This window comes from Cyclopterus lumpus, chromosome 17 (genome assembly GCF_009769545.1).
Source record: "Cyclopterus lumpus isolate fCycLum1 chromosome 17, fCycLum1.pri, whole genome shotgun sequence".
Taxonomy (NCBI): Eukaryota; Metazoa; Chordata; class Actinopteri; order Perciformes; family Cyclopteridae; genus Cyclopterus; species Cyclopterus lumpus.
Window position 1 is genome coordinate 3325128 of NC_046982.1, and position 15932 is coordinate 3341059.

A 15932-nucleotide genomic window follows, 5' to 3' on the forward strand; every position below is an offset into this window, starting at 1 on the left:
CAAATAATTACACTGCAGGTTTGAAATATTCTGATGTTTTAATGTGCAGTTTTGGAGTTCAGGTAGCATATTCTTCAATTACAGATTGTAACTGTAAAATTTGCAAAATAGTAAACAAAAATCAAAACAGGCTTTAACAAAAGAGAGTTCACCTAAGCAGGAGCAATGGATTATTATTTGTAATTAAGGTGGAATAATTACATTTAGCAGACAGACGTGTCTAAATAAAACACATAGCTTACAGACCAGTGATACACTGTCTGAGATCTGGGAAGCTAGTGGTGGCATAAGGTTTTTACACTGGGCCCCAGTGCACGTTAGCTTTGAAGCTTAGTCACTGTATCATCTCGTCAAACGATCAAATAGAGACTTAACATTTGACAATATCAACATACATATTCCCAGTCATCATTATTGCATATCTGTATATGACAAAACATACCAAAGAAAAAAATGCATACAATCGATTTATTTTATAGTGTAGGCTACTTAGTTATTGTAATTTATGTAGACTAAGCATATTGTTTTGTTAAATCTACACACACCCCTCCACCCTAAAAGTAATGAAAGTAGATTAATTTATCTTTGGAAAAAGACCTATATGTCGGAGATCGTTTTCTGAAACGTTCGCTTATTGCCCATGTAACACTTTGTTGGAGGAACTGCACTTTCTAACCTTGTCGGCGACAGGAATCACGCAAGTCATTTCCCCTTGTTTCTCCTCGGCGAAGGTGAAAACAAAACACCTGTGAAAAGCCTTTCAAGATTTCTACCTTTAATTCGCTTCCAAAGCTGCAGGTTTGTAGCGCTTTCTGGTGGACAGGCGCAAATGAAAAAATGACCTGAATCTCAGAGAACGGGCACTTTAATAACTCTAAACATCCCTTGATGTTAATACAATGTAATTATTACATTAAAAAAATCAAACAGTTGTGTGAATCCTATGACATGTTCTAACTTGCTTGTCGGCATACGTGTAAAACAATGATGTCATTTCATACTTTTATTTTGAAAAACCCAATGCCCGGAAGTTTCGCATGGCATTTGGCATGCGCATAGGAAGGGTGAAAAGCCCCAGCTTTCAGCCGACGGCATACAATTGTAAACATTAGCAATCCGGGGCCACTTCTTTCTGTCGCCGGGATGGAGACATAAGGTAAACCCTGTCTTTACCGGATCTACTTCCCCCCCTCACATAGTTGTCAAGGCATTCCTTTCCGGAAGCGGTGATGTTAACTTATTTAACGTTAGCGTGACAGCTGTAGCCAACTAACGTCAACTGGTGAGCTAGCTAGCTGCGGTAGCTCGCTTTTTGTACTACGTTAGTTCTGCGTGCATTCTCTCTAGCACTATCATGGCTTCGGTCACAACTATTGTTAACACCACTAGAGCCCAATTGTGATGAACGTCAGCCAGACAGGACTTCCCCTCCATTCCGGATCTGTCTATCAGCTAACAACAAACCGCTAGCATACTTCAATAACCCGTTAATAACACAGATAAAACGAGCTGAACACAAGTCACTATCGGGAAGCTTCCGTGTGTTAGCTTTACGTTTTGGGTCTGACGTTAATAGCTGCTGTTCACGTGCAGCACTAGCTAATCGTCTCCCCGCTAATTAATCCCACCTGTGAGTAAACTAATAACGTCATGTTTCAATAATTTAGCGAGCTAGCTGCTGCGTTCAGGGACAGACTAGTCCCAAAGGCGAGGACTCTAATTGAACCATTCGCATACCCACAATGCAGCTGTGTAATGTTTCCCATTCATTCTCTTGACCTTAACCTCCTAACCTCGCTGACTATAACAGTAGATGAGTTGCATGGGAATATTGTACTCCAAGGTGTATAATGAGTATAACTCGCTAACACACTTAAGTTACCACTGCAATAGTTACAGCTATAAAATACTACCCAATTAAATTGCCATGCAATGAATGGATACCGTAGGTTTTATGTCGATTTGTATATATTCTGCGTAGATTCAACTCTACGGTCATTGTGTTGGTGTCGTGTCAGATTGCGTTTCATTGAAAGTTGTTGTTTTTCAATGCATCCAACCCAATTGATGCATTGTTTCCACACAGTTATAGTCTCCACTTGAGGTCTGTACACAACTGTACAGCATAAACGTCACAATGGCAGGGTTTCCTGTGCAGTGGTGGCATTTGATTGTAATGTATGGTACAGGTGTGTCTCATGATCTCATCTGATCTGATTCTTGTTGAGAGAAATGGCCTACAAGTCAAATTCAGGAGGTAGCAGGACAGGGTTTGTGGCACAAACTATGATGATGATAATACAAAATATATGAATAAAAAGGATGGCTTAGCTTGTATCATCATCATCATCATCATCATCAGTCCTAATTACGTTGTTCAAATAGAAATGCAGAACTAGGTACCAGACTAAACTTTCAATTGTGAAAGGGCTTTCTGGCACATATTTGCTCCATTGACTTTCAATTTCTTAAACTCCTCATGTTGGATCAGTGGTGAGGACAGACATGCCACACAGAAGGCGTAATTTTGTTTTGCTGTTTTATTGTATGTAGGTCAACCCCAAGGTGTGGGACCCAACATTGCTCTTCAGTGCATGGACACGAAGCCAATGCGCAGGTAGGTGTGGTTCCACGGAAACTCTTTAAAACCCTCTGCAGTTTGAAGAACATGTTAAACACGAACTGTGTTTTAGTCAAAGCTGTGGTCGCCAAGAAAGCGTCTTTGAGTCCCACTGTTTTGCACCATCTGGACTCAGTTTGACTGTTTGTTTTTATTTATTGACGCTGGTGTTGTATCCTACTCCTATCTCTGAAAGACAACTTGTATTTAACAGTCACATGTGGATGCTATGAGCTTTTGTGTCTTTGTCACGTGGTTAAGGTGTACTTATATGTGACCCAGGTGGCGACCTCAGATTGTGAAGCAAGTGCAAAAGTGTCTTAAACTTGCATTAATTCTAATGTCCAGCAGGGGGCGACTCCTCTGGTTGTATAGAAGTCTATTAGAAAAGATGACTCTACTTCTCTCTTGATTTATTCCCTCAGTAAACATTATAAACATGAGTTTATGGTCTCAATCTCTAGTTTCAAGTCTTCTTCAATACAGCATGATGGTCATTTATTAAATAATGCTCCATTTAGAGTCAAATAGACCATAAAGCAGAGTAAGCTTTAGGCCGGGGCTACCTTGCAATTGACAGGCCGCTACCAGAGATAACGGCATCTCTACGCCACGTACAAATATGATCACTTCTGTTCACTGGTTTTGGAAAATCCAAGATGGCGACGGCTAAAATCTAAAGGCCACAAATCAACGTCATGAAGACTATATCCACTGTTTATATGCAATCAATGATTTGATCAATGTTGATTTCTAAACCGTATGTATTTATATATTTTGTTATTACTAATGTTCTTCAATACATTGTAACTGCAAATATGCTAAATATATTATTGGCTCCTCAGTCCAGTTTGAGTGGGTTCAGCTGCACCTGCAGAGCAGCCTGCCCACACCGAACTCCTACGTGCACTCGGCTCATGTTTTACTTCATCACTTCAGCTTTTGTTCATCATCCCCAGTCAGTCGGACGTAAAGAGTGTGTGTGCATCCTGCTCGTGGTTCAGTTCTACAGTAATGGAGGAGTTTGCTCCAGCATCTAGTTCATAAGTATGCTCCTGCATTGCTCTGTGGACAATGACGCAGCTAAAAAAAAAAACACCAGACTGCTGGCTCCCATTGTCGGCTTTCAGGGAGCAGCGAGAGAGTTTTAGGTGGAATGAAATTCCGTGACAGGAGCAACCCTGCTAATGTGTTAGCACGGAAGTGCCCGTCCTCCACATGGACACTCCTTTTAAAAAAATAAGATAAAATCTACAGCGTTACTCTAGTAATTAGGAGGCAGAGCTCGTCTGATTATTATAATTATCTTTCCCTCCATAGTATGAAAAAAAAAAAAAAAGGCCTGACCCTACATCGGATCCATTTCTATCACGCAAATCCTCGATGGGGTCTTCCATTAGATCCCCTCTGACTCGTCTTTGCCCCCTTCTTTCAAAATAAAAACCTCCGGTTTGTATTTTTAAAGTCTCATGCGCCTCTCTTGTTGAAAAAACATGGATTATTCCACCAATTTTCCCTAATGAATATTTTGAGTTCTACTTTTGAAAATGTATATTTCTCCCAGGTCTCACATAATAATAATAATTGTAATAATGGTGATGATGATGATAATAACAATTATACTAAACTTCATTTACATTGCACCTTTCAAAAAAACATATATATATATATATATATATATATATATATATATACACACACACACTACCGTTCAGAAGTTTGGGGTCACCCAGAAAATGTCGTGTTTTCCATAAAAACTCACACTTTCCACGAGAACTCACACTTTTATTTATCAAATGATTTGCAAAATGAATAGAAAATGTCAAAGTCAAGACATTGACAAGGTTAGAAATAATGATTTTGTTCTTCAAACTTTGCTTTTGTCAAAGAATGCTCCATTTAAAGCAAACCTTTGGCATTCTAGCTGTTAATTTGTTCACTTCGCTCGGCTTCTGCCAATTGGCTTGTAGCTCCGTCACTACGAGCTAAACACTCAAAGTCACGACTGTTTGCTGTGCTGGCTCCTCAATGGTGGAATGAGATCCCCATTGACATCAGGATAGCAGAAAGTCTCTACATCTTCCGTCCAAACTAAAAACACATCTTTTTCGACTATACCTTGAATAGGGAAGGTAGAGCCGTAGTAGCACTTAAATGGCTCTTACTGATGTCACTTTGTAGTTTAACTTTATTGAAGAAATTGTACTTGCTTGATTCTTGTTGTTCTGAGGTGTGTGTGTGTGTGTGTGTGTGTGTGTGTGTGTGTGTGTGTGTGTGTGTGTGTGTGTGTGTGTGTGTGTGTGTGTGTGTGTGTGTGTGTGTGTGTGTGTGTGTGTGTGTGTGTGTGTGTGTGTGTGTGTGTGTGTGTGTGTGTGTGTGTGTGTGTGTGTGTGTGTGTGTGTGTGTGTGTGTGTGTGTGTGTGTGTGTGTGTGTGTGTGTGTGTGTGTGTGTGTGTGTGTGAGGTTTTTTTTCTCTCAATACAAAAGTAAAGCAATTTGATAGTTAAAAAATAAACTAATGTAAAATAACCGTAACAATAGAGTTAAAAGGTGAGTTATCAAGAGGTAAACCACGAATGTATTTACATAGAACCTTTGCCCGTCTGCTCCATGCTCAGGGTCACCAGCGCACGCCAAGACGCCACCGGAATGGACATCACCAACCGCTGCACCCTGGGGGACCCCAACAAGCTCCCAGAGGGGGTCCCCCAGCCTGCGCGCATGCCCTACGTTTCGGACAAACACCCGCGGCAGACCCTGGAGGTGATCAACCTGCTGAGGAAGCACCGGGAGCTCTGCGACGTGGTGCTGGTGGTGGGCGCCAAGAAGATCTACGCCCACCGCGTCATCCTGTCTGCCTGCAGCCCTTACTTCAGGTACGGGGAGGTGGCTCGCGGCTGGTGAAGGGAAAACCTATTCGAAAGGACAGATGGAGTACCTCGAGTCCTGGCTGTGACGGTAATCCATCTCGGTCTGCATGTTTCTCTTCAGGGCGATGTTCACCGGGGAGCTGGCGGAGAGCCGGCAGACGGAAGTGGTCATCCGCGATATTGACGAGCGAGCCATGGAGCTGCTCATCGACTTTGCCTACACCTCGCAGGTAACAGCCGGAAACGGCAAATTGTTTTCTGCCACGAGGGTTCGGCGGCATGTTGTTTTATAGTAACACAAAACGCCACAGGCCACTACTGAGGAGATTTAATCGATGTTGCGTCTGTGTTTTTTACTGTGTTCATGTCGTCTATAGTGTTTATTCACATAATAAACAACAATAAAAAAAAATTAAAAAAAGATTCAATATTCCTTAATACTTATTCCATTAGTAGTTTTAATTATTTAAAGATCCTAATTATAATTCCCCTCTCTAATATGTTTTATTTTCGCTGTGAAATCATCTCCTTAAAATACAAATTCTCCCCAAAAACAAAATGTTACGATATTATTTTTGAGCCCATCACGATGAGCTTATAATTTCCACTCGTCCAAAGATCATTATTTCTGTGTAGACCTTGGACGCATCATAATGTAAATCAATGCAGTCTCCCTTAACGTTATTCAGCCAAGCAGGAATATGCTGCTAGCGCTAACTAGCCCGACTTCAGCTGATTAAAATGAAGTGTCCCCTTCAGGTGTATTGGCACCATGCTTTTTGAGCATTTGAAAATTAACTAAAACGCATAACGCGGTGTTGCATCATTGGGCGTGTGCAACTGTTGGAAGGAACCGATAAAAGGCCTCTATGCTCGTGAAGAGTCTCTGACCACCACTCCCCCAGGTGACGGTAGAGGAGGGAAATGTGCAGACGCTGCTCCCCGCCGCCTGCCTCCTGCAGCTGGCCGAGATCCAGGAGGCCTGCTGCGAGTTCCTCAAGCGGCAGCTGGATCCCTCCAACTGTCTGGGCATCCGGGCCTTCGCGGACACACACTCCTGCCGCGAGTTGCTCCGCATCGCAGACAAGTTCACCCAGCACAACTTCCAGGAGGTAAGCCCACGGAGAAGAGCAACCGTCCGCCTTCCCCGAGAATTCCCGCGCTGTCATCGACGTTATGAAAATGCACAATGTTAGTTTTACCGCTTCTCTCTCCAGCACTGTTCTCCCACCCTCTTTCCAAGCCCCAGGACAAGTGCACATACATGTGACACATTCCAGTCTATTGACTCACGAATACAAACAAGAAAAGAAAATATCATGCAACGGGAACGCTTTTCGTGGCAACACGACACAAGAAGAAGAAGAAGAAGAGGGGGGGGGGGGGGGGGGGGGGGGCGTCGAGGCGTCTCATTTGGAAACGTTTAGCTTCGCAGAACGTTGCTTTTCACAATAAACGCATGCAGTCACAGCGTTGGGCAGATTGAGCAACAATAGAGCAACAGGACTCTCTCTGGCAGTCCCGTTTTGTCTTTTCCATACAAACATCTTGCCTAGTGCAGCTAGCTACAGTGGAGGAAATAAGTATTTTTTTATTTAACCTTTATTTAGCCAGGTGAAACAGATTAAGAACAAATTCTTATTTTCAACTGTGGCCTGAATTTGAATATTTGATCCCTTGATTTTGTAAGTTTGCCCTTTGTCAAAGAAATGAAGGGTCTATAATTTTAATGGTAGGTTTATTTTAACAGTGAAAGACTAATATATTTAAAAAATTTTGAAAATAAATACATACATAAATACATACAACACAAAAGTAATACATTTATTTGCATTTGATTGTGTGAAATAAGTATATGTGCATGGCCCCGTCCATCCTCCCCTCGATGCGGTGAGGTCGTCCTGTGCCATTACGGCGTAGTGCGTGACCAATGGGTTTCTTGGTGACTGGTCCCAGCTGTCTTGAGATCATTAACAAGTTCCTCCCGTGTAGTTCTGGGTTGAACCCTCACCTTTCTCATGATCATCGATACCTCATAAGGTGAGATCCTCTATGGAACGAGGGCGATTGATGGTCATGGTTGACCCTTTGTTTCTTTGTCAGTGGGCAAACTTACAAAATCGGATCAAATACTTCTTTCCTCCATGCTTGTGATGATAATAATGAACATCATATGTAACTGTGTAACTGCCGCCTCGTTGAAGAGCTGCGTCTCGCACACGTGTTCACAGCGTTTCATTGACACCGTGCGTCACTACGCGCTCGGTTGAACAGGGGCAGTCCCAGTCAGTCCGACCAGCCCCGCTTCATACCACAGGCACTAACGAACTAAATAGGATGCAGCCAGCATAACTCATGTTATGACACCACTGTGTTGCCCTCTGTGACAAGCCTCCGATATCCGTCTGTCATTGAACCATGGCGTGCGTCGCGATGAACTCAAATGACTCAAAGGGGAAGCGTCATAGTGGTGGGATGCGGTCGGGGGAACTAGCCGACTTTGAATTCCCCCGTCCTCCCTTTGCCTACCCCCCCGTTTTTCTCAGGTGATGGAAAGTGAGGAGTTCATGCTGCTGCCCGCCAACCAGCTGATCGACATCATTTCCAGCGACGAGCTCAATGTGCGGAGCGAGGAGCAGGTTTTCAACGCTGTGATGGCCTGGGTGAAGTACAGCATCCAAGAGCGCCGGCCGCAGTTGCCCCAGGTTCGTTCGTTGAGCATACCTGCAAACTTGTCATCTTTCGGCCGGGCAGCGTTTCTGAGATCGGAGTGAGACACGGAGAAAAGTTGATGTCGTGAGTTATCTTCGCAAATAAAACATCTTTGATGTGACGTGTCGAGTCTTGATCAATCAGCGTTGTCTACAGCGTCTACGTTTCTCTCCAATTTTTCATCCCTTCGCGCCAAGTTGAAGTTACCGTCGGTACTACTGGATCAGCAATGCACACTAGTAGTCTTGTTTGCTAGGAACTATGTAATATGCTGTTTAACTAACGAAGGTCACTCGCCATCCAAGTTATGCGTCGTAATATTTTTGTCACGTTATCCCCATCAAATCTTTCCCACCCTGTTTTTCTTATCTTGATATGACGTTAGCTAACGCTTTGACGTTAGCTAACGCTATGATGTTAGCTAACGGTCTGGTTCAGTTAACTCAGTCACTTTTTTAACTCAAATTGAAATGAAGTAAATCACGTAGTTTGGCTTAGCCAACAGCGTGATTTTGTGGTCATAAGAGGCCCAGATATTGATAAGATGACGTGGTCCGTTTCAGAATGAAAGAGTTGAAGGAAGAGGATGCTGTATATGTAGCACAGCTTGACGAAGGGCTGAGATGCAAGTGGAGCTGGGCCTGGCTGAAGGTGGAGGTCAAAACAGACATTAGAAGTGCAGTACAGCTTTCCACTGTCCCAGTATTTTATCAAAATTGATAAAGCAGGGTATGCGAAATGCAGCCTGATCATTTCAGGGGGTCAGGGCCAGAGCACTGCCCCCCCGGTGTCACCTTTTTCACCCCTCATGAGTTTGCAGGTCTGGCTGAGGTTACAACCCCCCCTACCCCTTCCTTCCCAGCGTTACTTCGGGCTTCTGTTGTGGCATGCTGGGACTGACGTGGATTGTCCTGTTTTCCGTAGGTCCTGCAGCATGTCCGTCTGCCGCTGCTCAGCCCCAAGTTCCTGGTGGGCACCGTAGGGTCTGACCCACTCATCAAGAGCGACGAGGAGTGCAGGTGAGGTTTTGTTTGTTTGTCGAACATTTCGATGGTGGAAAATGCTGCTGATCTAGATCCCGTTTTAGTTAGAGCAGTAAGAAAAATACAGAGGAGAAAACGTCCATTTCGCACGATAAAAACCATACAGTGACGATATTTAACCTTTTGATTTATGATTATATACATATTACATACAGTGGGTACGGAAAGTATTCCGACCCCTTGACATGTTTTACTTTCATTGCAGCCATTTGCTAAAATCATAAAAAGTTCATTTTATTTCTCATTAATGTACACTCAGCACCCCATCTTGACAGAAAAGAACAGAAATGTAGAATGAAGTATTCAGACCCTTTGCTCAGTATTGAGTAGAAGCACCATTTTGGGCTAGTACAGCCATGAGTCTTCTTGGGAATGATGATGAACAAGTTTTTCACACCTGGATTTGGGGATCCTCTGCCATTCTTCCTTGCAGATCCTCTCCAGTTCCGTCAGGTTGGGTGGTGAACGTTGGTGGACAGCCATTTTCAGGACTCTCCAGAGATGTTCAATTGGGTTTAGGTCAGGGCTCTGGCTGGGCCAGTCAAGAATGGTCACAGAGTTGTTCCGAAGCCACTCCTTTGTTATTTTAGCTGTGTGCTCATTGTCTTGTTGGAAGATGAACCTTCGGCCCAGGTCCAGAGCACTCTGGAAGAGGTTTTCTTCTAGGATATCTCTGTACTTGGCCGCATTCATCTTTCCTTCAATTACAACCAGTCGTCCTGTCCCTGCAGCTGAAAAACACCCCCATAGCATGATGCTGCCACCACCATGTTTCACTGTTGGGATTGTATTGGGCAGGTGATGAGCAGTGCCTGGTTTTCTCCACACATACCGCTTAGAATGAATGCCAACAAGTTCAATCTTGGTCTCATCAAACCAGAGAGTCTTATTTCTCATAGTCTGGGAGTCCTTCATGTGTTTTTTGGCAAACTCTATGCGGGCTTTCATGTCTTGCACTGAGAGGCTTCCGTTGGGCCACTTTGCCATAAAGCCCCAACTGGTGGAGGGCTGCAGTGATAGTTTACTTTGTGGAACTTTCTCCCATCTCCCTCAGCCACAGTGATCTTTGGGTTCTTCTTTACCTCTCACCAAGGCTCTTCTCCCACGATTGCTCAGTTTGGCTGGACGGCCAGGTCTAGGAATAGTTCTGGTCGTCCCAAACTTTTTCCATTTAAGGATTATGGAGGCTACTGTGCTCTTAGGAACCTTGAGTGCTGCAGAAATTCTTTTGTAACCTTGGCCAGATCTGTGCCTTGCAGTTCCTTCGACCTCATGATTCTCATTTGCTCTGACATGCACTGTGAGCTGTAAGGTCTTATATAGACAGGTGTGTGCCTTTCCTAATCAAGTCCAATCAGTTGAATTAAACACAGCTGGACTCCAATGAAGGAGTAGAACCATCTCAAGGAGGATCAGAAGAAATGGACAGCGTGTGAGTTAAATATGAGTGTCACAGCAAAGGGTCTGAATACTTATGACTGTGATATTTCAGTTTTTCTTTTTTAATAAATTTGCAAAGAATTCTACATTTCTGTTTTTCTGTCAAGATGGGGTGCTGAGTGTACATTAGGGATGCAACTAACGATTATTTTAATAATCGATTAATCTGAAAAAAACAAAAAAGCATTAATTTCCAACCCTTTATTCAACAGAACAGAACTGGGGATTTAATCGATTCGTTGTTGCAGCCCTTGTGTACATTAATGAGAAATAAAATTAACTTTTTTGATTTTAGCAAATGGCTGCAATGAAACAAAGAGTGAAACATTTTAAGGGGTCTGAATACTTTCTGTACCCACTGTATGTGCATTTATTTTCAGAGACCTGGTTGATGAGGCTAAGAATTACCTGCTACTGCCACAGGAGAGGCCGCTGATGCAGGGCCCCAGAACTCGTCCAAGGAAACCCATCCGCTGTGGCGAGGTCCTCTTTGCAGGTCAGCTCCTCTAGGCCGCGATACAACCGAGACTCCCTCCCCCCCCCCCCCCCCGCCCGGCTAGAATACATGTCGCCCTTTTAAAACCAGAGTTTTCCTGCCGAGTTTTCCCCAAAAAAGTACTTTTCGGCTGAATGGAAGGGCTCCCCTTTATCGTGGGCTAATTTTGACACTGCCCTCGGTCCCTTTGCCTCTCCTTACCACGTCTCCTCATCTCCTTTAGTCGGCGGTTGGTGTAGTGGCGATGCCATATCCAGCGTGGAGCGCTACGACCCCCAGACCAACGAGTGGCGGATGGTGGCGTCGATGAGTAAGCGGCGGTGCGGAGTCGGCGTCAGCGTTCTAGACGACTTGCTGTACGCGGTGGGGGGTCACGACGGCTCGTCCTACCTCAACTCCGTGGAGCGGTGGGCGCCACGGTCTCTCAGGTTCAGGTTTGGAATCCAAATTATGAGCGTGTTCTCACATCTCGTCTCCGTCCAGCTATGACCCGAAGACCAACCAGTGGAGCAGCGACGTGGCCCCCACCAGCACGTGTCGCACCAGCGTGGGAGTGGCCGTCCTCGGCGGTTATCTGTATGCTGTCGGGGGACAAGATGGGGTTTCCTGTCTCAACATCGTAGAAAGGTACCCGACTAGTCCTATCCGTTTTCCTGTCAATGTTATCAGAATAATTCAGTCAAAGATCTCTGCTCTGAATGTTCCAATATTCCCGCAGAACATTTCTGAACATGGCTGTCCCTCTTCTGCTTTAGGTATGACCCCAAGGAGAACAAATGGACCCGTGTGGCGTCCATGAGCACCAGGCGGCTGGGTGTAGCCGTCGCTGTGCTGGGGGGCTTCCTGTACGCTGTCGGGGGTTCTGATGGGACGTCGCCATTAAACACAGGTGCAGCACTGAGTTACGGGATGAGTACAATCTTAAAGGAACCAAGAGCTTTTTGACAAAGCATTCTCTCTCGCTCCGTCCCTCAGTGGAACGTTACAACCCTCAAGAGAACCGCTGGCACACGGTGTCCCCGATGGGAACCAGGAGGAAGCACCTGGGCTGCGCCGTATACCAGGATATGATCTACTCCGTTGGGGGGAGAGACGACACCACAGAGCTGAGCAGCGCCGAGCGGTACAACCCCAGGACCAACCAGTGGTCTCCCGTGGTGGCCATGACGTCCAGGCGGAGCGGGGTGAGTGTGTGGAAATGTGTTTGAGTCTTCTGCGTGAGTCGTACGTCAAAGACTGTTTAATCTGAGAGGTTCTGACTTCTACTGTTATTAAAGATACTGACAGTGGTTTAATCTGTGTACGAGGCTGAAGTGTAACTGTGTGTGTGTGTGTGTGTATAGGTGGGCTTGGCTGTGGTGAATGGTCAGCTGATGGCCGTGGGCGGCTTCGACGGGACGACGTATCTCAAAACGATAGAAGTCTACGACCCCGACGCCAACACATGGAGGTGAGAGGGGAAGGGGCCATCACCATACTGGAACTTCTGACTTCAGCACGAAACCTTGAATAGCATCGATATTCACTACCTCGGGGGAATCGACATTGAAAGAATATAATTGTTTAGATTTTTTAAATTAAAAGTAGCAGAAAATGGCAGAATTACTAGAGTTAACCTAATAATAAATAATTACATACATATATATATACATATATTTATTATTTATAACTTAACATCCTTTTTTAACGAGCTGGCGCCAGTGTGCTGTCCTCTGCTGGCCCGTGTTGAGTTTTGACCCTGTGAGGTTGCCGTAGTCGGTCAGTGTAGAGTTCATGGGGCGCGTGTGGCTTTCAGAACGAGTGCGTGTGAAGGGTTCTGTTAGACAATTGATCACGATGCTGATTCTGAATCGAATCATTAGCATTGAGCGAGCAAACGAACGACAGTGCTAGTTAACCAATCAGGTCGTGCAGAATGGACATAAAGTTGCTTTGAATGAGGGGCCAAGGTGGCGCAGACCAGGTCCACTGCCTCTGCTCTTACCTTTCACAATAAAAGCCCTTAAAGATCACATGGTGCAACTGTTTTTCCAGATTCGTTCTGAGCATTTTAATAAAAATAACTCAGAGTAGCTTAGTCTGTCCAACAGTTTAGCTCAGACAGACTGTCAGACGCTGCTCTGGGTCTAGAGGATCCTAGTGTAAGTCTATTTAAACCTTTTTATTGGAAAGAGTACAGGCCCAATAAACCACTGCAAAAGTCCAAAGAAGAGAACCAGCAATTAATGTATCGACTCCCCCTTAATCTGTCTTGTCCTCCTCTTCTATGCTGGCATGTTCACGTCCGTGAGGACCAGAAAGCACACTTCTAGGAGTTCCTGACACACGCACACACTTAAACTTCTCGTTCCTCATCATTTCACTCTCCTTCTCAACAGGTTGTACGGAGGAATGAACTACCGACGGCTAGGTGGGGGGGTGGGCGTCATCAAAATGACTCACTGTGAATCTCACATATGGTAACGCCAGACCCCCTCCATCCTCCGCCCAACACACACACACACACACACACACACACTCTCTCTCACACTTCTCATCACGTTGCAATGGATGCCTCTTTTCACCGACTCCCGTGCCTCCGAAAGAGACGCTGCAGTTCATGCAAGATAGATGTGGGGGGAGGGAGACGAGACGGAGAGAGGAACAAACTTTGAACTCTGAGCTCATCCCCGAAACCCCCCCCCACACACACACACACCCCACACCCCAACACTCCGAGTTCATCGACTTTGGGGTGTGCTTGTTGTCTTCATCGGTTGGACAGCATGAAGTGCGCCGAGAGCCAAAGTCTACAAACGGGCTAAGCTTCTCACCAAGTTCTCCCCCTCCGAGCGTCTCGATCCGGGCCGCTTGATTCACCCGCTGGAGGAGAGCAGCTCACGCTTCAGAGGTCGACAATGTTCAAGCTCCAGGTCGCTGCAAATCGACCCCCGGGGAAGAATAACGTTTGTGTTTAGTTTTAACATACCAGACCCACGGTGTCTGTTTCCTGACCAGCCTTCAATGTTCAATGCATTACTGACTGCACTTTTTTTTCTTCTGCTTTCGGCGTGTCAGCTGTGGCTCTTATTTGTAGCATTAAACAGTGGACAGTTAGCGGGGAAACAAAACACAGTGATTTTATTTCACCAGGCCCGATGAGTAGCATGAGAGGAAGTCACTGCTACTCACTTTTTTTTTTGTTTCTTTCTCCCGGTTCTGTTTGTTACATGAAGGCGTTTAAAGGCTGACGGTGCGTTTTTGATGTGATCGTCTCAACCAGCACACCAGAACCCCCCCAGTGGTGAAGCAGGGTTTTTTTCTCGCCCTTCTCTCGATTGACCTTGGTGAAGAGTTTGATTGACAGGTGCTTCATCCAATCGCCTGCCGAGTAATTATTTTGTGAGTGGAGGCTTTGTCAGACGATTCTGTTTCAACAACCCCGTCTCTTACACATTTTTTTGTTCCTATGCAACAAAATGATCAGTTACATTTAAAAAAAGAAAACATACTGAGGATTGAAACTAAAACACATTGGTAACAAAAGTACTTGGTTAGGTTTTAGTCAGACGTCTGTCAAGCTATTTGGAAAATATTTGCAATACGTCAAAAAGCGAAAGCAATGCACCACCAAATAGGATTCCCTCGAAGCGTAATTCACAGCACGGTTTCGATGTTTTGGAACATCATTTTTACAGACTAACCCCGTTTTTTTTCTTGCCAATAATCCAAAAATGAGAGCATGCATGAGATTGAATACACACGTACTGCTTTAAAAATACTAGATTAATTTCCCTATCTCCGTAACAAGCGAGTTGCACAGCTCATGTCACAAAATCCCTGAACACAGGATCCAGGTCCGCTGTGGACACGGAGGATTCCAGACCAAACCCAGAAATGCAACTGTCGGGTGTGTGTGTGTGTGGGGGGGGCGGCGGCTCGGTCTGATGTGATGCAAGAAATATGTTCAGTGTCAAACGCAGCTGACGCTACTTTTAATTCAGCATAAAACCGTTGGACTCATTTATTATTCAAATAATAGGACCGCATTCTCAAACGGATGTTTCACAATTTAGCACTTTTGGAGATTTGTGGGTTTTTTTTGTATTACGTTCTATAATATCCCTGACAACAAAAATCCAGGAACGGTTTTCATTTCATTAAAATGCAGAATTAAACAGTTTTTGCATTTGGATGTCTGTTCAACACTAATAGCATCAAAGTCTGACCTCTTTCCTGCGACAAAGACTTTTTCTTTTGGCAAATGCAGTAGTATATTTATCCCAGTTTGTTGTTAATATAATGTACCACATGGATTTATTTCTTAACTGTATATGCATTAATAAAGTAACAGCTCATGGGGTTTAGAGACACAGGTTATTTTTTCTCACTTCTCACATTTTTCGTTTGTACATCATCATATGCAGTACAGTGTAATGGCACCACCGGCTGGAGGACGGTTATAGTGCAGCTCTGACTTGGAGATGTATAAAAAAGAGATCCCTTCTCCAGCAGAACCCCGGTGGTGGAACACAAAGTTGTCGAATAGATGCTGGAACGAGCTTGGTGTGAATCTCCAAATTGATTGCACTGTGATTGGAAGTGTATTTTAGATTTGATCTTTTACTTATTTTTTTTAAGTGTATTTTATATGGGTGTTCAACTTTATCGGACGGACGGACGAATCATCATAGGAATCAAACATCTCAGGCCTCACGCTGAGGATGACGGACTCATGCCCCAAAGTCGTCGGCCACCTTCTGACCCGCATG

At 44.6% G+C, this 15932-nt stretch overlaps 1 protein-coding gene across 1 annotated transcript; it reads left to right on the forward strand.

Moving 5' to 3' along the window:
* The first annotated feature begins 1037 nt into the window (after window positions 1-1037).
* On the forward strand, window positions 1038-15529 carry klhl20 (kelch-like family member 20). Its single transcript, XM_034555385.1, has 14 exons — window positions 1038-1156; window positions 2554-2617; window positions 5239-5496; window positions 5612-5720; window positions 6396-6602; window positions 8037-8195; window positions 9127-9221; window positions 11066-11181; window positions 11405-11588; window positions 11665-11808; window positions 11937-12070; window positions 12157-12365; window positions 12525-12631; window positions 13560-15529. Exons 2-14 carry the CDS (start codon window positions 2595-2597, stop codon window positions 13642-13644), a joined length of 1830 nt encoding a protein of 609 aa, XP_034411276.1. The 5' UTR covers window positions 1038-1156; window positions 2554-2594; the 3' UTR covers window positions 13645-15529.
* Window positions 15530-15932: the final 403 nt, after the last annotated feature.

Bases quoted from the DNA above. Each gene is read 5' to 3' on its own strand.
- klhl20 (XM_034555385.1), top strand. From the start codon at position 2,595: ATGGACACGAAGCCAATGCGCAG. The intron at 8,196-9,126 runs GTTCGTTCGTTG...TGTTTTCCGTAG, and splicing joins GCCGGCCGCAGTTGCCCCAG to GTCCTGCAGCATGTCCGTCT. The intron at 12,366-12,524 runs GTGAGTGTGTGG...GTGTGTGTATAG, and splicing joins TGACGTCCAGGCGGAGCGGG to GTGGGCTTGGCTGTGGTGAA.